Source organism: Pleurodeles waltl, chromosome 5 (genome assembly GCF_031143425.1).
Source record: "Pleurodeles waltl isolate 20211129_DDA chromosome 5, aPleWal1.hap1.20221129, whole genome shotgun sequence".
In the NCBI taxonomy this organism is placed as follows: Eukaryota; Metazoa; Chordata; class Amphibia; order Caudata; family Salamandridae; genus Pleurodeles; species Pleurodeles waltl.
In genome coordinates, this window is record NC_090444.1 from 683,868,292 (window position 1) to 683,894,984 (window position 26,693).

Genomic DNA, 26,693 nt, shown 5'->3' on the forward strand with positions numbered 1-26,693 from the left:
ATTTTTAAAGCACAGCTCTTGTTGCAATGGATGGCACAATCATAAAAGTTTGAAACAACATTTTTAGTAAGCACACCACACAGTAGATAAAACTTTAAAAACATTCAAGTAGTGTGTGACCAATTCAAAAAGTTGCTGTGCAGTTGGTTAATTCTCATTAGTTATGCTTATAAGCATATAAATAGTTATACAGTACAAATGCCCTTCAACCTTGATTCAATTGGGAAAAGACTAACATATGGGTCTTTAAGGTCATTACACTCTAGAGCATGAATTAACTTCAGGATATAGGCCTATAATCCTATGTACTGGCCACCTCAGCTGCCCTCTTTGTCTAGATGAAAAGCGAGACCTACTAAACATTTAGATACATTGGCAGTCTAACTCCTCGGACAAATGATGTAGTTATTGTCACTTTCACTCTATTTTCCCCTAGAGGTTTTCTCCCATATTTTCTGGCACCTGAAAGCGTGTTTGAGTTTGCTGTCTAGCTGTTATTAATTCTGCAAAATCAGCTTCACAATTTTCTCTGGTGTGTCAATTAAGGGGTTATTTGGTGAGTGGCTACCTAGTACAGCCCAGACAACTCTATCTTCTAGGTCTACTGTATAATACTGGATAAGGGCAGCACCTCTACGAATAAGACAAATGTCTCCTGTATTGCTACTCCCAATCTCAAATAACATTGCATAGAGATATGAACATGTTAGTCACAAAGAGGTGTTGCAAAGTCATCAGCTTCCCCAAAGCTCTTAATTAAGTCTATGGGCATGCTAAAGAAAAATCGTGAGGGCCTAAGGAACTGAGCAATCCATTTCATGTGTAATTATTTGACAATACACACAATATGTTACATTCCTCTGTAGAGATCCATCAGGGTAAAAAAATGTTTTTAGAATGCAAGGGCTAATCAACTTGCGCTTAAAGGCTATGTGATGGTATTCTGTATAGTAAGTATGCTAAGATGATGCACAGTGTGCCTCAGCCACCAGAAAATCCTGGTGTAACTCATCTCTTCTATGATAAATCAGCAAAAATGGTAATCTTGATCTCTGCAGATGGTCAAATAAAGTCCATGACATCCACAAAAAGCAGATAACTGTGAACTACTCAATGACAGACAGCTGTCAGGGGAGAGTAGAATAAAAGTTTCTCTATAGGCTGAGAAGTAATCACATATGCTGGTCCAGGTTTCGGTACTGGAAAAATAACTAGTTTTACAATATGCACAAGAGTGAACCAGCGAGTATCCAATGAAAAAGCACAAGCTAATCTCCGTTTCAGCTGTTCGGTAATCTCACCATGTATGTTACAAACAACAGTACATAGGAGAAAACAGGGATTGTCTGGCCATGTGCAGAGCTACTATGAGAATTGATCACATAGCCATTTTGTAGTCTGAGAAACTCACTTCTGAACATTTTCTGCCCCTCATTAGCCTAAAGTCTTTTAACACTTCAGTCCAGGTGAGGTGACTTATTTAATAGGGCAAAGGCCCATAATGGAGGACCTCAACAGCAACAGAACTATCTGTACTCTAAACGGTGGGCTTGACTAGTGGCATCAAGGCCAAAACCAAAGACTAGGGGAACACTGTATTTTTTATTCGGTTGTTTTTTTTTGGTTTTTTTTATTAATAGAGTGTACACAACCTACGAGTGTTAGATAATCATATGGGAAAGGAGTACAGATGTATGATAAACTGGGTATACACAACATAGTCTGTTCTGAGAGTTTCCTATAAATTACACTTTCAAATGCATGCCTATGACAGATACTTTTGGATGGTTAAGGCCCGGAAAGGCAGGAATTAATACACAGGCTGCCTTAGCCATGTGGATGCAAGAGTATTTATCTTGCTTGGAGTTATCGAAGACTGGGGCCTGAATTGGATTTTGGTAAAGGGTTACTCTATCACAAAAGTAATTGACATTCCATCCACTTCATTACAAATACCAAAGAACATTAAACCTCTTGTAGTAAGCCAGAGGTGATAGCTGTCACATTTGTCACAGAATAACCCTCTGCCAAACTACGTAAAGCTCTGATGTTCTTGTGCTTGGCTAATGAGACCAGAAATTCATCCCAATATGATGGCATAGAACCGGACCCATGTCCGCAAAGGGAAAACTGTGTGAGTTCTACTCTATAACAACAGGTCTTTTTCAAACTAAAGCAACATGAAGTCAAAGACAAAGATTTACAGATGTTCCTGTCCCAAAAAATCATGCCATTACTCAAGGATTACAAAGGGGTAGGTAACTGGTGTGACTCTGCAGTAACCACATACTTTGAAGAGACATCTGTAATATTAAGGTGTGAGATTCCCGGTCTTATCTTGGGTATTTTTATATGCACCTATTGGGTGGATTTTTGGTTCGGTTACTACTCCTCACATTTATGATGGGCCCTTCACCTTGGTAGATTAGGATTTTTAGTTTGGTCCTGATGAATTGCCACTGATCTATGCAACATTTAGGCAATAAACATGTCAACCTTTTATCCCCTCAAAACACAAAGGAACATTATTTCCCGTCTCTGTTTACCATTGCTTTTAATCATGACAAGGTCCACCTTGAGGAAAAACATAGTTTATGTGTCCCTTAGCCATTTTTAAACATTTTATTAATTCCAAACTACACTGCTAAAATTTCACTTATACTGCACTTTTTCATAAAAGATCTCTGGCAAAGGGCCCCAGTGGGAGCCCATTAGGCACTGCAGTGCTGGCCTAACAAGGAGGTCCCCAAAGATGAAGCATGCCACCCAACTGGGCGGGTGAGGCCTCTAGCTCCTAAATGTATTGATTTTCTATCTTACCTGTCTTACACCAGGGGTGACAGATTATGTCTTTACCATGTTCTTGTTGGGAACTGCATACCCTTTATCTATTACTCAATGGCATCCATGATGTGGAACTGAAAAGATCCTAGGAAATAGCAAGGTTACACGACTAAATGTGGTACACACTGAACTTCTTAAAAAAATTTAAAAAAAAAACATGACCGTGTAAAGTCCACGTCATAGAAACTTCAGTGGCTGCTGGCCAAAGAGAGAACCAATGTTAAAGGTTATCTGTAAGGTATAGAACGCATACTAGAATAGAAGTTCAAAACACATGCACAATTTTGTCCCATACTATATCGCAACCAGGAATCACTGGTCAGCTAAAATGATTCATGTACACTTTTTAGGGACAGACATTTGAAAGAAGAAGATTAAGAATTCAAGCACCAAGAAAGCTACGGCATGTTCTGAAACACAGAGAGCAGAACCAGATTTTCTAGACTTCAGGAAACTCACAAACTGAGCTATTCAGACTACACCTCAGAACTGATGAAAGGTAGTGAGGAATATCGGCGAGGACTTGTGTGCTGCAGACAATGGATTCCTGCTAGTCTACAATACCGGACTTTTAATTTGAACTGTAATGTGCTCTGAAGAATCAAATGCTACATAAACTGCCCAATAAATATAGATCAACAGCAACAAAGAGTTCCAAATGCCAATTTCAATATAGGTACAATAGGAATGTTTTGTCAATGGGTACTTGTGTTGAGCAGTGTTCACAAAGTAGCTGGTATCTTGGCGCTTGGAGAGGCTATTGTAGGCAGATGTGCTTCATCCTGTGTAGGTTTCTTACTGAGGAAGCAAATGATCCTTGCTTGCAATTTCAGTTCTACGTCCTAGGAATCCTCACTGAAGTCATAAGCATGATATTCCCGCTGACACACAGGGATCGTGCAACACTTCCTTTTTTCATTGTAAAGTAGAAAAAAAAAAACTTTACTGGAAGCATACATTTGAAAGTACATCATTTATATGTAACCTCCTTATAGATAAGCAGTGCAATTTTTGCTGAGTTTTTCTCACTGAAATGACCAATTAAGGTAAGGCAACCTTGCAGAATCTTGCTGAGAAACTACAGAGTCCCTTGTGAGAAGCATATGTAATCCTAAATTTCAGTAGAAAAAAAAAGAAGAACAAAATGTCTGCATAGCTAAAGTGAACTAGAGGAGAAAGAGGGACCTCATCCTTTAAGAGCTCAGCTGCTCTCTCTCTCCTCTCCCAGCGTGCTGGCAGTTTACCTCAAAGACCCAGTCCTCTTTGGATGGTTGAGTACGATCAGTTATTAAAGGAAAATACTGGTACTTGGGGAGAGGGTGGGTCATTTAGGACATCAGTAAGGATTCCTATGATGCGCAACTGGAATTACAACTAACATTTCCTTCTGCATCGTTGCATCCTCACCGAGTCATAAAAGTAGAATACAGTGGCAAGCATGCGATTCATAGCGAAAGCAGTGGTCTCTCATAAATCTCCAATATAAAACACAGGCTGAACTATTTGAAATATTAACCAAAACGATTCTTCAAAGTTGCATGAAAACCTATTGAATCATTTGTGTGTTCTCATCCAAACAAAGTAGCCTTACAAATTTCAGAAAGATGAAGATTTTGAAGGCAATCTGCAGTAGCAGCTTTTCCTTTTGTAAAATGTATCTTCGGTCTACAATTAAAAGCTTATTTCCTTGTGGCTGACAGTGTACTATGTACATCAATGAAACTGATTTTGAAATTCTAGAATCACCTATTGTTAGCTGATAAGGATAAATCTGCCTTTTACCTTAAAAATTAATTATTGATTTGTGAACGGAGGTGGGATGAAAGACTAAGGGAGCAGATAAAAAGGATAATGGATCTGCTTCTCTTGGAGTCTCCTACTCTGGATGTTCCAGTAAATATTTCACTAACCGATTTAAACCTGAAAATTGAATTCCTGTCACAGAATAATGATTTGCAGAATTTACGACTTAAGAGTTTAGTTTCACATTTGAAACTTGGAAAATGGAATGACATTCCTGTATATTTCTTTGCTCCCGGACCAAGCTATGCAAAGAAAACAAATGATGGACAGAATGCGGAACAAATCAAACATTCACCCCCAGTCACAGATCTGGGTGTAAGCAATCAGTTTTTTTTGCGCACCATGCCATTCCAGTTTGGACCAGCCATATGCAAATTAGTCTTGACCCTGCTCCCCATGAGAACAGTCAGGCCAGGACTGAACTCCTCAACCTGGTGCCACCATGTTTGTTCAGGTAACGCATTGTGGTTGTGTGTCAGTCTGAACAATTAACTTGCCCGATGAAAATGATGGATGGAAACTCTTTAAAATAAGGTGCGCTACTTACGGTACCAGTACATTTATATGATAAACTGTTTCTTCATCAGCCACAGTCCCTGAACTATTGGAAGCAAGCTTCCCAGCCTGTAGGCGACACATCAGACACCCAGGATCTGAGAAGGTAGGCACTGGTGAAAAGGAAACAGTTTCTAAAGTGTCCTTGCTTCACATCACCATCTGATCAATTGCATGGCACGAGGGGGTCAATTGCAATCTTTTGTCCTAACTGTCCTGAATGGCCCTCCATGTGTTGTTTTAGCGGTCTCATTAAGAGCTGTCCATTGGGTACTAAATAAATACACAAAGCCACGGACCCCAATATGGAGGATACCTGGTGTGTTGTAGAAGATGCAATCCGAAGGAGTTGTTGACCTTTCTGCAAATTGGTACACTGTCTCCCATAGGATACACATCCGTTATTTGTGTGTCTACAGTAGCACATAAATAGTCTAGAATTTAGACATTAATTAATTTCCCATAGTTGACTCAAAGAACTGGTTGCTGGAGAAGTATAGTGGTGTTGAAATACTTGTGTGCTTGTTCTGGCAACCGGGCCTTTTTAGCAGTCGTTCAGGTATGGTTATATGAAAAACGTTTGTTTTCACAGATAAGCGGCTACGACTGCTATGCATTTTGAAAATGCCTGTGGGGTAGAGATGTTAGTCCTAACAGGAGCAGTTTGAATAGAGAACTGTCTTTCCCAAGTGTACACCTCAGAATTTATGATGTTTTGGTATTTTGGTGATATGAAAGTAGAGGTCCTGCAAATCCAAGCAACATATCCAATCTCATTTCAAGTGTTGTGAATACATTTGCTGTAAGGCCAACATCCGGAACTTTGATGTATTTGTTGAATAGTCTCACATTAAAGATGGGCCAACATTTTTCTAGGGACATCTTTTGGATACAAAAGATTACCTTGAATGAATACCTTTTCCTCAATGCATTAGAGGACATGGTCCTATTTCAGGTTTTTGTAGGAGAGATGATACAGTCTTTCTTAAATGCCGTAACTGGTGTTTTGGGGGACTACTGGAGGCAGGCAATTGAATTAGATTATGTATTCTCTTTCGATTATTTATAAGCCTCACTTATCTGAAGAAATTATTCTCCACTCTCCTGGTGTTTTAATACACTCCCTCACATCAGAGTGACAAACAGAAGAGAGGAAATGGGTCTCTGAATTTATTAACTGATTTCAGGATATTCTTTAATAAGATCGCCAACCTCTTACTCTAACGATTGTCTGGGCCCTGATGTTGATTTGGTGGCCTGTGTTGCCAATAGGCCCAAGGAGGGGGCGGAACCATCAGCTCATCCTAGTAGCAGTAGTCACGATGTCTGTATGACTGTCAAATGATATAGAACCTAAGAATGGAAGGTGCATTATCTCAAGCTATGGGTCTGGCTACAGAGTTATCAAAATTAGCAGGGACACCGTTCTTAGTGAAATCTAAAAGGCATAATTCTGAGCTGACAAATCGCAAGAATGAGTCCACATAAGCACTAATTACTTGATTACTTATTAATTGCCCTTCTTAAAGAACCCCCACGAGGACCGGTCTGTGTTCTCTAGGAAGATTTTCATTAAAAGTGAAATATTCCCACAAGATCGATTGTATCTACCCAATAAGGCAGTATCCCAGGCAGCTTCGAGAGCTAATGCTGAAGTACCACAAATTTACGTCTTGTGGCATTGATTCTTTTGTGCTTGCAATCCTCATGTTTCAGGTGCCAGTTGGTGCTTCTTGCTTACTACTGACATAATTACTGAGTCAGGTTTTTTTTTTCTTAACAAAGACGAGCATTATCTTGCTCGGGTGCCTAATATTTCTTTAGTAGCCTAGGTGTAACCTTCATAATGGTTGCAAGAGAAAGAAACTTTCTCTAACTCAGCCAATCCTGGAACCAGCGGTAAGATTTAGTCTGGGAGCTGTTGTGGTTTGAACAGTCTGCATGGTCACAGAGAAAGATGTCTGAGGAACTCCAATTGACTGTTAAGTTTATCTGCACTTTTTATGAGCACATCTTGAAAAGTTGTGAAGTCATCTACCGGAGATGTGCACAGAGGATGTATAGGAGGGGAAGTTAAGATATATCTAGACAATGAATCTGACATAAAACAAACTGAAGGAGATAGTGAGTAGCAGATCTTCAATGTTTACACCTATACATGGGAAGGAGGCATTGTTGAAGGAATTGGCATAATCAGTGAGGGTGGCACAGGGCGTGGCCAAGACCAGCATGGCATAGGCAGCAGAGTACGAGAGCTCCGGGACCCGCGACTGCACCCGCACTGCCGTAGCCCATCCTGAAAAGATCTCAAGCGAGAAACAGATCACTGATTTTCCCAAGACCTGGGAACTAGCAACAGCAGCTTTAAAGAAGGCGAAAGAGACCAGGAAAGTAATCTTTTATTGCGATTAGAGGTGCACACAAAATGGCGGCAGTCATCGGGCGGCAGAGTAAGGAGGCGCAAATACACAATGGCCCACGCAGAGAACACCGGGGAACAACAGTAGTGAAAGCAGATCAACAGCGGAACTGAGGAAAATCCTGAGGGCAGGCTCCGTGACCCGGAGAGTGAGCCAAGCACTGCGATGGGTCCCACGCGCGAGCAGACAGCTCCGATTGTGTGAACACAGATTGGCAAGTGGAACAGGAAAAGAGCTGGAACATACAGCTACACGGCTTGGAGAGCATAACCAGCAGGTTTGAGGATGCTGATGTGGTCCGAGCAGAGCACTTCCCTGCCCAGCGCACGGCGATCCCATGAAGCTAAATAGAGGCTCCGATTGCAAAGAAGAGAGGGAATTGCAGTCGCAATTATCGACAGGAGAAGGATACATCGGAGAGGATTTGAGACCCGCTGCAACTGATTTTTCACAGGTAAGCCCCTAACAGCTGAGAAGACTTAAAACATTGACTACATGAGCCCAGCATAGTCAACTGGAGTCACTACAATCAACTCTGTAACCGCGCCGCAAAACAGCACTAGAGGCACTATTGTGGGACAACAAACTTACAATGAACATGACACAATCGCTTACATTGGAAGCTCCCCTCAACTCGTTCAAGACGAAGGCTAGCGAACAACCAACTAAAATTAATCCCATGCTACTGTTTGACGCGGAAGTGGAGTCGTACTGATAAACAGTCTCTTTTTGATATAACTCGGAACACACTCAAAATGGCGGCTGCTATTGGGCGACTGAGCCCGACAGAGCAAATATAAAGCAGCGCACTCGACGAACATCGAGGCCCGCTGACTGAGAAATCGGCACAACAATGGTAACGAGGGAAACTCCGAGGGCAGGCTTCGAGACTTAGAATGTGAATCAGGTACGACGGAGGACTGCGTGCGTATGAAGGAGGCCCCGTCTGAGTGAGCACCCATAGGTAGGTGACAAAGCTCAGGGAGCCAGGGTACGCATGTCAGAAATGCCTGGACAGACTGCCCCTCTAGCCCAACGCGGGGATCCCAAAAAAGTAAAGGAAGTCTCCAGAGGCAGAGCAGAGTGAGGTCGGCAGCCATGCAAACTGATCAGAGAACGACAATTAGGAGGGGACCAGCGATACAATATGTCTGGTGCCTGAAGGGCAAGTCACTGAACACTGCGGGCATAAACATAGGCTATACGAGCCCAGAACAAGCTGCTAGAATCTCTTCTTGCAGCACAGCGGCAGCGCTGCAAAATACAGCGCATGAAGCAATACTGAGACTCAGCAAGCCCAGCACAGCAGCAGCGCTGCACAATACAGCGCATGAAGCAATACTGAGACTCAGCAAGCCCAACATTCAGGGATCCAAAGGTTACATAAGAAACTCATCTCAACTTGCCCAACATGTAGACTCACGATTTTCTAGTTGAAATCAACTCTGTATTGTTGGTCACTGTGACAGCAGTGTCACACCAACGCTGTGCCCAGAACTGCGCAGAGGGGTAAAAGGACCACTCAGTCAGACAGAAGTTGTGCAAAGATGAGGGAAGACCGCCCAAAAACAAAAACAAAAAAAAACTGCGACATGGGAGGCCCTCCACATTCTAGAACACACACAGAAGGGACGGACCCCGCAACGCACTGCACACCAACCATGGAACCTCATAACCTCATGAACCGACTCTCCAGGATGTACTACAAGCACAGCAACATCCGAACAGCACTGGAAGTCAAAATAGACACGCTCAGCATAGATTTGGGGCTCTTAAGAGACGATCACAAAAGATTGCCAGAAACAGTATCAACCACCAAAAGAGACCTAGCGGAAGCAATTCCAACGCTGAAGCTAACAAGCAATAAACTGAGTAATATAGACAATCGCCTTAAAACACTGGAAGATAGAGCGGAAGATTCTGAAAACAGGGCGAGATGAAGCAACATTAGAATCATAGGTCTCCCAGAAAAGAGCAAAATTACTCCACTTCAGGGACAGAGACCACATTTTGAGGCAAGCACGACTTCGAGGCAAATTAACAATAGCGAATAGCAAGGTCTCCATCTTCCCAGACTTTACAAGTGAAGTACAACGACGCAGAGCAAACTACAATGCAGTAAAACGCAAACTTCACGAACTTGAGATTCCCTACCAGACTCAGAGTGGTCGTCCCGATGGGCACAGAATTCTTCTCAACATCCGAGGAAACTTGGACATGGTTGGAGTCCAGACCATCACCAGCCCTAAACGTTGTCCCACAACATGGAATGAAGCGAAGACACTCCAGACTGAATAAGCGACGAACAGGTTACAGAAGTGATCCCCCCCAACCGCAGAAGAGGCTCAGAGAGAGAGGCGGCAAGCGAAGGAAGCAGCAGCAATGATCAGCGGAGGACCCGGGAGGTCAGAAGCATCCTCGCCTCAGAGCATGCAGAGAGAGGATGAACACTCGGACTCAGACAGTGAAACGGAGACCTTGATGCAATCAAGCGTATTGCTGCCCATGGTCACGCCAGGCACAGCTGACAAAATAACCTAAGCAGTATACACCAGCCCGAAAAGCCCGAGCCAAAAAGGTATGATTCACGACAAGAGAACCAGACGAGGACGGAGAACTTCACCTACTGCAATGAGATCAACATCCCACCCGAGGTAACATTCGTGCACATTTCCCACGGCATTGATAGTCGGTGCCACGGGATCGGTCTGGGGATTCCTGGAGGTCCCGATTTCCAGACAACAAACACACCACCCCTGCAACAGCTGTGTATAACACAGCCAAACTAGAACCTTGTTTCACATCAATGTTTGAGCGAAGTCGTTACTACCTTGGGCCTGGGGATGGGGAGTTGGAATCTTTGTTTTTCAGATATATTACAGTTTACGTTGAGTGTCCTGAGTAAGATGCAAAATTACGGGTTAAATAGAGTCTACTACAAAGCTGATGGGTGATGCAAGAGACCTGAAATGTCTAACATGGAATGTTAGGGGGATAAGATATATGGCCAAACACCACAAAGTTTTTGCCTACCTCAACAGAAGGGGAATCCATGTAGCAATGCTCCAAGAGACACACCTAGATATGGCCGAGGGCCAAGCTCTCCAGAAGCGATGGAGGGGGAGGGTTTTTTGCACAACCTACTCAGCCTTCGCAAGGGGGACCCTAATATGGATAAGGGCAGGAGTTCCATATCAACACATGACAACCATCAATGACCCACTAGGTCGCTACACCGTAATTACAGGAAAACTAGAGGGCAAAGAGGTAACACTAGGCAGTATATATGGGCTCAACTTAAATCAAGGAGAGTACCTGGCAACTTTATCGTCAAAGTTGGCAGGTCACTTATCTGAGACGATCATTCTGGGAGGGGACTTCAATTGCATAGCAGACATAGCATTGGATAGGTCTCAGCCCCCATACCCACTTCCCCAATAGTGCGAACGGCGCACACATACCGTGCATGGCAAAACAACTGGGGGCTAGTAGACATGACGCGCCCAACATACTCAAGACCGAGAATACTCATTCTACTCGCACATGCATGACCTACTTGTCAGACTAGACATCTTTCTCGCATCACCAGAAACACACAGGACAGTTCAAACGAGCGAATACCTTGCTCGTACAATCTCAGACCACAATCCACTTATTGTCAGCTTGAATTGGTCCCGGCCAAAAGCGCCCATACCCTCTTGGCGACTCCAGCCTGCCTTGTTAGAAGACGAGGCATTTAAGCACGCGATTGGCGAAGAAATATACATATACTTCTATGCTAATGAGGGAGCGTCATCAGCCAAACTAGTACAATGGGATGCGTTCAAAGCAGTCAGAGAGAAGTGCCTCTCGGTGGCATCCGGAGAAAGACGGGCGCTACTGCGTGATATAGAAGAAGCTGAACACAGCCAGAGGGAGATAGAACGACAATGCCCCACAACCCCAAACACAAAAGAGTCGCTGACTACTGCGCGGGGAAAAGCTATGGCAGAAATTGACCGGTTGCGCTGCTACAACTACAGTGCTTACTTAGCACGAGGGGGACCGGGCGAGCACATTATTTAGCATGGCTGGCAAACCCTGCAAAGAGAAGCTTGGTGATAGTCGAACTTGATCTGCCTAGAGGTTCCCAGGTGAACTCCCAACTGGCCATTAACGAAGAATTAAAAAAATTCTATGCAGACATACACTAGCAAAGTACACCCCCGCTAGAGGAAGTTCTGAATTTTCTACGCCACCTGCCACTCCCCAAGTTATCAGTACTAGACGTGAATAACCTAGGGGCACCAATTACGCTAGCTGAAGTGAAAGAAGCAGTAACCTCTATGGCACGTAATAAAACACCAGGCCCAGATGGGTTACCAATAGAATACTATCTATCTTATCTCGCTAAACTAGGGCCCAAACTAGTAGCGGTATATAACACAGCAGCTGAAACCCAGACTTTCCCCTCATCTGCACGAGAGGCAATGATCATACCACTATTGAAGCCGGGGAAGGACCCGACAGATGTGACTTCCTACCGACCCCTATCAATGCCAACAACAGACTATAAAATACTAAGTAAAATATTAGCGACTCGACTCATACATCATATGCCCCAAATAGTACACTCAGACCAAGCCAGCTTCATACCAGGGCACCAAACAGCGCAAAATATATGCCGCCTTTTAGCATTGATGAACGGCAATAGGTTTGATTAAAAAAAAAAAAAAAAAAATCAGCAGCAGTTTTTGCCATTGACTTCGAAAAAGCTTTCGACAGTCTGGAATGGCGGTATCTATAGGAGGTTCTTCACAGGCTCAGACTGGGAACACAGTTTACTGCCTGGACGAAATTACTATATTTCTAACCTAGGCCAGAGTCCGCACAGACACTATTATTTCTGATAGTTATGAAGTAGCAAGGGGAACTAGGCAGGGCTGCCCTCTTTCCCCCGTGCTATTCGTGCTCGCAATAGAACCACTAGCCTGCATGGCCAGGGAGGACAGAGCTTATAGAGGCATCACTCTAGCGGGCCAGACCCACCACATCGCACTATATGCAGACGACCTTCTACTTTTCCTTAGGAACGTGGAGGGAGATCTGTAAGGGGCTCAGACATTACTTAAAACATTCGGAGACCTATCGGGCTTGAGAGTGAACTGGAAGCAATCCAGCCTCTTCCCATTTGCGGAGGGAAATAGATATAGGAGAACTACAATGGGAACCTAGGTGCCTAAAACACTTAGGGGTCCATATTTACCATGACTCCCAGAACCTCTATGAAGGCAACATAGTGCGAGCGCTGAGAGGTATTAGAGGCTCAATAAGGGTTCTGGGCTACACTACCCATTTCAGTAGCAGGCAGAATAGCACTTTTAAAGATGATAGCCCTCCCTAGGCTGCTATATTTTTTTACGACCCTTCCAGTGTGGTTACCGAGTGCCTTTTTTACTAACCTGAACTCTATGATCACGGGATTCATATGGGGCACAGGCAGGCGGAGACTGTCACTTGCAGTGATGCGTAGGGTGACTGAGGAGGGTGGGCTTGCTGTCCCAGACTTCGAAGCTTACTACCTGGCTGGACAACTTCAGTGGTTGACCAGCTAGATGGCAGTCCACACAACACCTGGAAGTGAAGTCTTGCCTTTCACTCCCGAATTACACTCATTGACTGGAGTTATTCTGGACCCCGTCAGCCCAAAGTCCAGCAGTCTGCAGGCTTTAGAAGTCACCCACAGATGCTGGAGGAGATACTTACGCAAGGTACAATGCTCCATACCCTATGCTCCTGAAATTCCACTGAGATGCTTATTAACGCTTCCACACAAAGGGAACTGGGGCACGATTAGGGGCTAGGAAAGAGCAGGAGCCACAACCCTGGGCACATTATACGAAGCAGACTCTTTGCTACCCTTCGAAGACATTTGTGGTTGATACCAGATTCCAGCGGGGAGTTTCCTGCTATATAGAGCAATTACAAACATGATGGGTAGACATTGGAGCATGGGAAGAGCCGAGCCCCCCCACCTCGGAGGTTGCACAATACCTCGTGAGCACAACAGGTACACATAGAGCAGTCACCACCCTCTATAGAAAAATCCGATCTACCACGTCCCGCCCTCTATCGGATCTTAAACTAAAATGGGAAACGGACCCGGGGGAAGCAAAAGAGGATAAGCATTGGGAGGAAATTCTGTCCAGAACCACAAGCGCATCTAGAGACGCCCGTTTTAAATTAATCAGCGTCTACGTTCTACATCGAGCATATCTAACACCGGGCAGAACCAAAAGGCACTTTGGGGTCACGGGGGCCTAGCTGCCCTAGGTGTCGGGAGGAAGGAGCTGAATTTATACTCATGTTTTGGAGATGCCCAGCAATACAAGAATATTGGCATGACATAACACAACTTCTTTCTGACATTACTGGGAGCACGATACCAGAGGACCCCAGACACTGACACCAAGAAGACTATCGGCATCAACCCAAACACAAATACATTAATCAATTTCAGGATTTAGCCCTTGTCTTGGCCAAAAGAGAGATCGCAATGACATGGAAAGCGGCGACAGGACCGAGGGTACAAGCATGGATGAGGGAAGTCCTCAGATGGTCTGAAGCAGAAGAGATGATTAGACAAAATGAGGCGCGAAGAGGCCAGGGCCCTACAGACAGAGCTAGAGCTTGGAGCACAATGGTAAATTAATGGGAACAGCGAGGTAAGAAGGCACAGGAACCCTGATACCTGAAAGGAAACACTGGTAGAATGACATAGACCCCCGAAGCTTCCCACAACACAAGTACGTTCATGACGCACCCATACAGTAATACATCAATCACACCCACGAGCGAAACAACCCTGACTACCTTAAATGAGACCAAACTTTTACAGATAATAGCTACCACACTGCACTTACCAGACACTCGAACACCAGTTGGGGAGGTTGGAGGGGAGCAGGGAGGTTTGCTCCCCTCAAGAGGCGATATATTAATCAACAGCGACTAGAGGGCCACTGCAACACCTTGCGGAAATTGCCCATCCTTCACTGTAATGATAGCCATAAAAGAGGATATGCACGAAAACGGCAAATCATAAGCTTGATGCTGGAGAAATCGCAACCAAAGGGTAAAATAACTACAAGAAACGCTATAATTGGCCAATATTCGACTTGCCTACTATACTAGAGGGGAATGTTTGATATGCTGTATTTTTTGTTTTCCTATATGTATCAAAAATCAATAAAAATGATTTTTTTTTTTAAATAAAAACTCAGTGAGGTAGGCACATGCATCTTCCCAAATGGTGATACTGAAGTACTCGTCTGCATCATTCATGGCTTGGATGCTAACCCTTGAGGTGACAAAGGCTTTAAACAGAATTTTAGCTTTCGGTATATTCACAGGTTTTCGCCCTCTCGGAATTGCCTCTGACTTCTCTTTTCTTACTCGGCATTCAGGTTTCCCAACAGCACTCACATGCAAACTGCTGCCCTGTCTTTTAGTGTTCTTTTTTCCATCTTCCTGCATAACAAACAAGAATCGACCAAATACACAGGACAGACGTATACGACAGAGAGACCCTGGATCTGTGGCAGCTTTCTTCCTCCCACATGAAGCACTTCAAACAAAAAGTGATGGCATTGTGGCAGAAAATCAGTTTACCACCTGACAAAACAGCTGTGACAGCTGATGGGGCTTAAAGGATAAATCAGTATTTTTTTTTGGGGGGGGGGGGGGAGGGGGAAGGGGTAAGAGGAATGTGATTCACTCTGAACCGTTCAAGAGTTCAGTCACCATGAAGAAGAAGAAAAAAAACTGGGGCTCTGAGGCAAGCTGCCAATACGGTGCATGCTGGGAGAGGGACAACTGCTGAGCTCTTACAAGAACAGTGTTCTCTTTTTCCTTTAGTTCAGTTCACTTTAGCTTAGCAGGCATTATGTTTCTTCTTTTTTTCTCAACGAACCCTCACGGTTACATGTTTCTAACAGGGGACGCTATAATTTTTCATCTACGTGCTATAATGTAGCCATGAGAAAAGCACATATAAGTAACTGACTTTGAAATGTCCACCTCTAATTACGTTATTCTATGAAACAAGCATTGGCAAAGCCATTAGGCTTTGCATATTTTTTCTTTTTTACTTTCAGCCATACTCCTGTAAAGCAGGGCTTAATTTTATTTTTTTTTTAAATAGGAAAAAGCCAAACAGTACTTGAGTCTGCATGCAAGAGCTATTTGGCTGGGGGGGTGTCAATGTCTTTTTAGCCATGATGCACAGCTGTGTGGTTGCACAGCACGGGTGTGTGTATATATATATATATATATATACACACACACACACACACACACACACACACACACATACATATATACACACATTAAAAAGGGCTATGGCATGGCTAGTAACCTCATCATAGCTGGCTAAACAAAACAAAAAAAATTGACAAAGCCAATAGATCCTGCCTCCTCCTTTCTAAAGCTGCATGATAAATGTGTGAAATACTCCTGTGCAATTTATCCTATATTTCACTCCAGGAAGCCGCTTCTTTACATTCACAACAGGGAGGCCCTACTATTCAGCAAGAAGGACAAGGGAGCTATTAAAACATTCACAACCATTTTTCTCTTCTTTAATAATGAATCATTTTCAAACCCACAATACAGCAGCATTAGTAATAGTGATGCAGTAATTTCACACTCGGAAATTATAGATTCCAGGATGCAGGATTATGTCATCAATACAAGTAATACCACATGGCTCTCCCGTGCAATGTATAATAGCACAGGATATCTGTGTTAACCCGCCAAATGTCTGGACCTTTTCTTGGGGACAAGACTCTTCGGTCTTGATGTAGAGAATTTGTTAATAACATTGGGTATTGTGCATTACTCTCCATAAGCACACTTAATTAGGTTTTGATCCATGTGGTGGGTGAAAGTGGGATCCGACTGGTGGTGCCAACAATGTTGAAGTCCGTCTCCTGTAACTACTTACATGGTAGTGTAGGGGTTGATACACAAATAATATCAATGTTTGTTTTTCAGAACAACGTCTTTACTCCTTTTGGCACTCCAAACCTCTCTACCCTCCAAATTCACCTGCCCCTCACCCCTACTAGTTACATCATTTTTTTTATTGGATATCGCTACGCTAAAGTATTCTAAAATCACACACCCTACACCCCACTAAGACAAGTTTCTGGCCATTCGGACCTTGAATGTTCCTAAATGATTAAATGAAGTTGGAGCGGGGCACAGGAGCTCTTTCAGGACCTAATGTAGAGCATAGAGCCCCAGCATTGTCAGTGATACTGAGCGAGTGGGAGGAGGCCATTTTTTTAAGGGATTGGAGTCAATAATCGGAGGTGCATAAAACAAGATACGTAAACACTGCTGAGTTCACAGGAGCTCTAACCACAGTTCTCCACCACTGCGAACAGGTCCACTGCTTACAACTTTGGGAAATCAAAGTCTCTATGAACATCATGTAGTCTCAACGATAGGCTGAAAACCTTCTTGATTAGGATATTCTAGGCACATTCCCACAAAGGAACTCCCAAAACTATACATTCTCCTAATTTTTCACCCATTAGACATCAAGTGTTTCTTGCAATATTCATCACACCCTGCTTACTAAAGCATTTTACTTAATAATCAAAAGGTGTGACCATACAATTTTTAGTGGCGAACACTAATTTTCAGCCCCAATTATGCCAATGACAGCCTCAGAATGTCAAAAGGTGTGACCTTAACTGTGGGGTTCACTGTCAAACAGATGTGCTGAATACCTCTCGAAGACATTCAATATTCACAGCCATTTTGCCCACTTTGAGAATCGTGACGGAGACATGCTTTCTTATCATTCAGTTCGTAAGGTGCCCCCATGGGATTAAGGATACAGATATCAAGAGAAGCAAAGCAATATAGTTGTATGGCATGGATAGCTTTAGAAGTATAACTAATTCACAGGTAACTAGTTTCATATGAGGTACTAGCATTGAGGTATGGACTAGGCGGAGGTTCCAAGAGTCTCTGTGCACAAAGGACACTACAGAATGATAATTTATTAAAAATTTAATTAAGAAGGACAGCAGTGTGGTGTGGGGTGAGAGGTGCATAAGGAGGAGCGGGTGGGGATGGAAAGGATAAAGCTTCTCGGCCAAGACAGAGGAAAAGGGGGGTGGGGGGGAGGGAAGCACACAAGGGACACAACTCGGAAAAACACATGCATTCTAGTGGAGTGCTTCAGGAAAATGTAAAGAATTCATGAAAAGCAAGCACTTGTGGCAAAAAGAAGCTGATCACAGATGGTAAAAAGGCTATGCTCCACAGAAATGACAAAGTCATGCTGGATGAGCTAAAACAAATACAGCTAGTGAATAGAAAGAAAGCAACTGTGAGGAACAAAACAGACAGACAAAGTTAAGCAACAGGCGAAATACATTCCTAGGTCAGCTTTCGGCATGTCCCTAATATATCTTGCAACCTTCGACCTACAGAAGAATTTGAGCTGTTTTGCTTGGGTTTTATAGTCAAACTAAAACTTCACAGCACTATGTACATGGCAATAGGTCATAGAGAAAACTTCACATTAAAAACATTAAATATATTACGAGACCAAACAAATTTTGCAAGAATAACAGAAAAGTGCACACGCGTTGGCGGGCATCTTACCTCTTTAATAATATTGCTCACTTCTTCGACCACAAAGGAGGTCTGTCAAAACAAAAAATTACTGAACATTAAAATATCATCATAGGACCCAGTACTTACAAAGAAGATAGAATTGACTCAAACCTAGCGGTTTTTACCATACATGAATAACATTTTGTCTTTAGATCTTTCTACCAACACTAATAGAACTCAAATGGTCCCCACTGCACAAAACTCAAATTTCAGAGGGAATTTTTTTCCAGACTGTGTTATTAAACTGTGCGGAATAGACAAGACAATGAGATGGGTGTTGAGTTGTGACCGCATTGTGACTACGAAAAGGTCAGTGAATGTCAATGTGGCAAATTCCAGAAGAAAACCTTTATTGTTAATTATCTCACTTTAGAAAGTACTACCAAAAAAGAAAACACCACTGTTACAGAAACAACGACTTGCCTCGTATTTCCAGCCACACAACAAAGGGCACTTATGGGGAAGTTGAAGTGAGGGGAATGCCCCTTAAAAATATTACATAATCAGTAAATAGCTTATTGGTGACTTAACATACATCTTGAGTGACTTCAAGGTTAACATGACGAATGCGATCAACAAGCACATCACCAGTAGCCTTTTAAATTTAAACAAATTAGTTTTTTGTACAGCAGACATGCTGAGCTCAAATATTTGAACATGCTCATCCCCCTTCTACACTTTCCTACACTCAAAATATTTTCAAAACAAATGCTATGGGTAGTGTAACTTTTTCAATATATATGTTTAACACTAATCTTTGAGAAATGTTTTATTTTTTATTTTAATGTTGCTCTCAAAGTTGTGATGTAATACTAGAGATTCCAAGTGCCTTACATTGCACAGATTATACAGTCAGTGTCAGTCCCCAAAAGTACTTCAGGCTTGTCCACAGATGCATTCTCACCCCAACCTTTTGATGCCTAACCACAGAAAACAAGACAGTTCTGCCCCACTTACTTGCTTTAATTGTCTGAAGAGTTTGCAGCATCTCCTTGAGGTCTACTAAGCAACACTGAAGACTGCGTGTTGCACTTGAAATCATCTATAAAGGAAATCTCAAGTAGTAAGGGTAAGACTACGCATGCTCGGGAATCAATATCTATTTTGGGTATCAAAACATCAGCTCTTGGAATGGGTCGGAAATCTCAGACCTCCACCCAACGCAAGGTGCTACCTTGGAAGACAAGGATTCCATGTGCTTCTGCAACTTTCAGATTGGTGCATCACTCCGAAGTGAAACATCTTGGTTTCCCTGCATTTTATGTTGTCATTGACTGGCATCTAGTAGCATATGTTTCTGACATGTATATGATCATCAGTGTCAATGTGGTGCACAATAAACCCCGGTGTCACGTACACTGGTCTGGACTTCTAATTAACTAACTGCTAGAAGTCTTCCATGTTGATAAATGCCAGTGTGGCAGAGTCTTACTTCCTCCACTGAAACAAAGTTATGTTAAGCGGTACTGGTCTTGGATAGGCTCACCTTCCTTTTTGGAAGCCACTGTGTGCAACAACATGTCTGCAACACCATATGGCATACCGATTATGTGAAAGATCCTGAAGGGTTACATAACAATCCTCAAGTCAACCAGATAATTGATGCCAATCGTTTCTTATTCCATAACAGCGTAGGAGCAGATTAACAAACTGAGCACTCTGACCTTCATAAGCTATCCTATTAAGACTGGTTGAATATGGAAATGGAGGAAATAAGGCTGAAAGATGTTTAGAATGCTTTTTATAGTTGGCTAACAGTTGGTAAAAGCAAACGAGAAGCCATCATTTTGGACAGGTACATTTTTCTTAAATGATAAGTATGCTTTGTAGATTGAGAATCTAATATGGAAACAATAACTGTAACCTAGATTATGAAAAGAAAGTGTCTGGGGACTAAGAGTACAATTGTGAGAGAATTGCCAACTATGCTCTCATTTTTCCTCTGCTTTTGCATTTCCCAATTTCACTTAAGTAAAGACGTCCTTTAAAGAGGTAAATACTTTATTAGTAAATACAGTTGTCTAAGTAAAACATAGAAGGGTCTCCAGTTTCACCACAGGGTAACAGGGCTTGCTGACAGACTCACGAACAATCTAAGCAGACTCCAGTGGGATGTTCCAACTGTGTATACCACAAGAGTGGGAAAGGAACGGTTAAAGATAAGTTAAAACATTCACGTTTATCTTACTCAGATGTTGATTTAATTCAGAACCACCACACCTGTCCATAATATGGCAAGCTCTTCTGAAAATGCTTAATAAGACTGACAATTCTGCATATTATTTGTGGTAGGAAAATCCAGTGTTTTATTTAGGAATTATCAATTCTTTCAGACATTTTGTGCACTTTAAGATTTAAGGGTCCTTGGACATGTGTTACTGAGCACTTAACACTCAGTGACGATTAACATGAAGGCATTTTATGGTGGGTATGGCAAAAATAAGAGTATTGTCACAAAGAATGCAAAGGGTTTGCCCTGTCCGACCAATAAAAGAAGGGTTGGTCAAGACTGATTTGAATTTGGCTGGTGACATGGTTGGCAAAAGAACGATGGGTTGGAATCCTACCCTGAGCAATTGTCACTGGTTAGGCTGATTGCAAGCATTCCTCCCATCACATTTTGTGTGTCTGATGTACTGTGTAATATTCCCTGTGTTCCTTTAACAAGCCCATAGTTAAGGAACGCAGAGAATGAGAATGTTGAGGGGCGAGTTCCGAGCGAGTCAGTTAGTGTTGACTGGCTTGGGAAGAAGTTGCGTTGCTCGTTCACCAATAAAACCTCTGTATCTTTCACTATAAGGACTCTGTGTGTGTGGCCTCGTTGCGAGGTGAGCGACGACGCGATCGGAAGCAGACCTGTACAATGTGGTCGGCGCGTGCTGCGCGTTTGGTCCCTGAGCACATTTGTCCCCGGTGCGCTGAAGCCCTGCACTGTTTAATTTTCTTTATGGTACTCCTAGACGGTGTCACTTACCGTGGAGTCTCCATAGCTTAATGAGACTGGTTGGGTTTCTTGCGGCCCCCACGCGCAGGAGCACGACGGTGGGATCTCTCTCCCTTGTCGCGTGAGACTCACACCGGGGAGCTGGCACTCTACCAGAGGAAGGAGGAAGCAAAGAACCCAGCTCCACGGTGATTGGAGATAGTTGGTGTGGTGGTGGAGGAAAGAACCTTGGCAACCACCCTGGGAAGCACGTCTTTTGTTTTTCTATCCTCGATGTTGCTGAAATAGAGGAAAGGACTTAGCAACCACTTGAGAGACAGCATCACAAAGGCTTTTGGAGTGTTATCTTTTAGAAATTGGAGATGTCTTCTGCCATCAACATTCCAGCTCCATTTTTGGACCAAAAAAATCAATCATCTGTCCAATTGGAGGAACGGATATATATTTTTGAGAACTATGTGGTAGCATGAGATGGACAAAACTTCTCTGCGCATAGGAAAAAGGCGTTATTGTTAGATACTATTGGGAAGGAAGCTCATCACATATCCAAATACTTGCCGGAGATCTGCAATGATGATGGTCAACTGCTAGGAGATGTTTATGAAGAAGCAAAGCTACGGTTGGAGAAGAGGTTTGCTAAAGAAGAAAATATAGTAATGTCACGATATAAATGTTACACTAAACCACAAAAAGACGGTGAGTCGTTAGAAGACTTTATTTCTAGTCTACATGAATTATCTATTAAGTGCAAATTCGGTCCAATGACTGATGAGTTAATTCGTGATCAACTCATTGTGCAGTGCAGGGGGTAAGAAAACCCAGGAACGCCTGTGGGTAGCTAAGAATCCCTCTCTTAAGGATGCCATTACTATTGCAAAAATAGTGGAAGAATCAGAAATGTGCATGCGAGAAATTAACAAGGAAGGGGGTGGTAGCCCTGGAAATGAAGAAGAGGTTGCAGTAGTCATGAGGAAATCAAACTCTTCTAAGCACTGTGGTTCTACAACAAGTAAACAAGGGATCAGGAGTCCACCCTTGTCTAAATCGAAATTATGTGCAAGATGCGGGAGTTCAGCTCATACTAGTGATGCTAAATGGTGCTTCGCTGTGAATAAAGAGTGCAGGAAATGTGGTCGTAAGGGTCAGTTTGCTCGTATGTGCAAGGATGACTTCAATTCAAGAGTTGCGGTGGTGGATTTGGCAGAAGAGAACGGTGTTAGTGATCGCATCTTAGTTGTTCAGGCTCCTGGATCAGAAAGAGGAAGGGAGAACAGACCCAAAGGAATGTTTACCATAGCTGATAAGAAAGTGAAACTAACGGTGGATTCGGGATCACTATATACCATCGTACCAAAGGCATTGTGGATCGAGTTATGGCATAAAGTTCCTTTGCTACCCAAAGACATAAATCCCAGAGGATATCAAGTGGTAGAGATTGATGTGTTAGGTTATTTTATTTCTCATATAGAGTTTGGAAATCATTGCTTTGAAGGGAAAATCTACGTGGCTGAGTCTGGACCACCAATTTTAGGGTGGGAGCATCAATTTGACTTGCATATTATCATCGATCCTCATTCTGACAGCAAGATCTTAATGGTTGAGGATGAGGATCTGGAGAAAATTCTTGAAGACACTAATGCTGTTTTTTGATGAGAAGCTGGGAGAACTGAAAAACTATGTTCATAAAATTGTAATCAAAAAAGATGCAGTCCCTATGAAACACAAAGTGAGGAGGGTGCCTCTGGTAGATAGGGATGAGGTAAAAAAAAAAAAGTTGCAGGATATGATGGACCAAGGTATTATTGAACCGGTGGAGGCCTCTCCATGGGTGTCACCAGTCGTTATCACAAAAAAAAAAAAGTGATGGCAAGCTCTATTTTTGTGTGGATTTACGTAGCCTAAATCAATTTGTCGTCACAGACTCATTTCCTCTTCCTAACATTAATGAACTCTTGTCTCTACTCAAGGGTGGGAAGTACTTTTCAAAGCTGGATATGAGGAGTGCATACCACCAAATAAAGTTACACGATGAGTCTAGGGCACTCACTGCCTTTATTACAATGGAGGGTACATTTCAGTTCACTAGGATGCCCTTTGGGTTGTCCTCGGCAGCAAGTGTGTTTCAAAGAATTATGTCGAATTTGTTTTCTGGAATGCAGAATGTAACTTACTTTCAGGATGACATATTGATTTTTGGTCAGACAGTAAGTGAACATAACACTTTTCTGAAGTCAGTTTTGAACAATTTGGGGGAGGCTAGTCTGACCTTGAGGAGAGACAAGTGTAAATTTATGTTGGAAGAAATTGATTACCTAGGACATACTGTTTCGGGAGAAGGTTTCAGACCAAAAGAAGATTTGTTCTACACCATTCGCTCCACACCCATTCCATGTAACAAAGACCAATTACGTTATTTTATGGGGTTGATAGAGTATTATAACAAGTTTGTCGAAAAATTTGCACACAAAACTGAAAGTTTAAGGTTAATACTGAAGAAAGGGTCAAATTTAAAGTGGGGAAGAGAACAACAACTTGCCTTCAAAGCAGTCAAGAGAGACATTTGTGAGTCGGGTATTTTGTCTCCTTTTGACACTCGTTTGAAGACAGTGTTGACCTTGGATGCCAGTGCCTGTGGCCTAGGAGCAGTGCTTGCCCAAGTATGTAAAGGAAAAGAGATGACTGTAGCGTTTGCTTCCCGCTCTCTGACAGCTTGTGAACAGAACTATTCAGTGATGGAACGTGAGGCTTTGGCCGCTGTATGGTCTGTGGAGCATTTCAGAACGTTTCTTTGGGGTATCGATTTTACGTTGCGCTCTGATCACAAACCGTTACTTAAAGTCTTGAGTCCCAATGGGGCAGGTAAAGGTTCTTCTAGACTAGCTAGGTTAGCAGCCAGGCAACAAGAGTATCGATTTACCATGAGTTACATTCCAGGTTGGGAGAATGCTTGAGCAGACTGTCAATCTAGGCTACCCTTAGACTCCGAGTAGGAAAATAAGACAGAAGATTCACTGAAAGAACAGGAAGGTGCCGTAGCATGGTTGGATGACATTGAGGGCTGGGGCGAAGGTACATTTTAGGTGGATGAATGGACAACGTCTATGGAGAAGGATTGGGTTCTCAAAGGAGTTGTGCGAATGATTGTAGAGGGAAAAAGGAGGGACAGTACCGTTGGCCCGTCATTGAGAACTTATTTAAAATTGTTGGATGAGTTGTACGTGGTAGACCGGAACCTAACTATGAGGAATGACAAATTTATTCCACCAGAGGGCTTACGGGGAAAAAAAAATTGTATTGGCACATGAAGGCCACCTTGGCCAAACCTTGACCAAGAAGAGAGTTAGAGAGTATTTTTGGTGGCCAGGTATGGACGACATGATTTCTAAGTGGGTCGTAGATAGCACAACTTGTAAAGAGAGTGAAAAAAGGTTGAAAGTTGGTGTACAAGGAGTTCAGGGGCATATTGAAGATCCTGGTTTACCCTGGAGTACAGTGTGTTTGGATTTTATAGGTCCTATGCAAGGTGTGAAGAATTTGTACAGAAATACTGCCATCATGGTGGATGTAAACTCAAGATGGGTAGTGGTAACGTTTATGCAGGAAATTAGTACTAAGAGTACCATAGGAGTGTTGAAGAAATTATTCATGGAAGAAGGTTTTCCTAGAGTTCTAATAACTGATAATGGTACCCAGCTTACCTCACGTGAGATCAGGAAATTCTTGGAGAGCTGTGGGATTATTCACAGGCGCACAGCCCTTTACAATCCACAAGCCAATGGAATGGTCGAGAGAATGAATCGATTAGTGAAGGGCACCATGTTAATGGGTATTCAGAGTGGAAAAGATGTCAAAGGAATGGCGGAAGAGATTGTTTGGGCTCATTGCACTACTGTGAATAAAGCCACGGGGTCTTCTCAGTTTGAGAGGATGAGGCGCAGGAAGCCACGTTCTAAACTCGTACCAGCATGGTTGACTAGTAGTGCTGTGTGTGATTCGGATGGAGTGAGCAAACCTGTGAGGGAGAAAGGCATAACTGAGGGTGATTGGGTTAAGATCAGGCATGGTAGAGTTGTCCATGGCCTTTCTAAATTTTGGGGTCCTTTCAGAGTCAAGAAGGTAGGTGTAAGTCATGTGGAGTTGGAGAACGGTGATAAGTGGAATAAGAGGAAAGTGGCACTCTACCAAAGGAAGGAGGAAAGGGGGGAGTGTCATGGTTGACACTAATTCAGAGAGGTACAACAGTTTTATGATGATGAGTGATGATGATTTAGTTATCAAGTCAGATGGGAAGGGGAGAGCAGAGCATCAGTTGCTTGTTCCAGGAGTCAGATGTTCGGAACTTGAGAATGGGAGTCCTGAGTCTGTTTCTCATGATAACACTTCAAATAGTGGTCGCAGGCAGAGGACACGCAGACCACCAGGTTATCTACAAGACTATGTACAGTTTACATAAGTGGGTTTTTAATCCTGTTGGGTTGTGTTTCACCAAGGAAAACTGTATCCCTTCCTGCATTGGTACATTTAGTTACATGTTTGTTTAGTTCCCTGTATATCGCCTTTATGCATCTTTATGAAAATTGTATCCCTTCCCCGTTAGTACATTTCAGTTACATTTGTGTTCTGATCCCTGTGTATCGTCTTCATGCGTAACTAAGTTTTTATTAGAGAAAATGTGAAAGGAGAAGGATGTGTAATATTCTCGGTGTTTCTTTAACAACTCCGTAGTTAAGGAACGCAGAGAATGAGAATGTTGAGGGGCAAATTCCGAACAAGTCAGTTAGTGTTGGCTGGCTTGGGAGGAAGTCATGTTGCTCGTTCACCAATAAAACCTCTGTATCTTTCACTACAAGGACTCCGTGTGTGTGTGTGGCTTAGTTACTACAAACTGCCTTAAGTGGCTAGGGTATGCCTAGACGTGGGTGCTGTGCTCATTATGCCACTGGATCCAAGCTACACCCAACTGACGATTCCCAATAAGGGTGAAACCTGTCCTAGGTCCAGTGCTTTAAATAGGTAGGTACTCGCTGGTACTGAATACCTGAATTCATTTAATTTGAAAGGGTGAGTACCTGCACTTCTCAGCACTACTGTAATACATTTAATAGGAGTGTACCAGCACTTCTTGGGAGCAAACAGGAACTATAAAGAGTGTGCACCCTATACTTCTATGTTTCCATTTAAACCACTGCCTAAGTCGCTTGTCAGATTCAGGAAGGAGTTACCATGGCAGTTCAGGCTAGACTGTTCCTATCGAAGCAGGGTTCAAGTTAGATTGGCATATGGCTGATCCAAATTGCGGTGGCATGGTAGGCAAAAGAATGACGGGTATGAACGCTTCCAGGCTGATTGCCAGTGGCTAGACTTATTCCAATAATTCCTTCATCTTGTGTAATGACAGAACCAAACCAAAACACCATTTGAGTCAAATTAAATCTGATAACGGTTATTTTTTTTAA

The 26,693-nt window shown here is 42.9% G+C and overlaps 1 protein-coding gene across 2 annotated transcripts in view; it reads right to left on the minus strand.

Annotated features, from left to right (window-relative positions):
- The window catches only part of DYNLT1 (dynein light chain Tctex-type 1), a 68,757-nt gene that overhangs the window by 38,915 nt on the left and 3,149 nt on the right, over positions 1–26,693 (minus strand). For both annotated transcript variants that reach the window (XM_069234587.1, XM_069234588.1), the window contains exon 2: positions 18,282–18,323. In XM_069234587.1, coding sequence (XP_069090688.1) covers positions 18,282–18,323 — 42 coding nt within the window. The remainder of the gene's footprint in view (positions 1–18,281; positions 18,324–26,693) is intronic.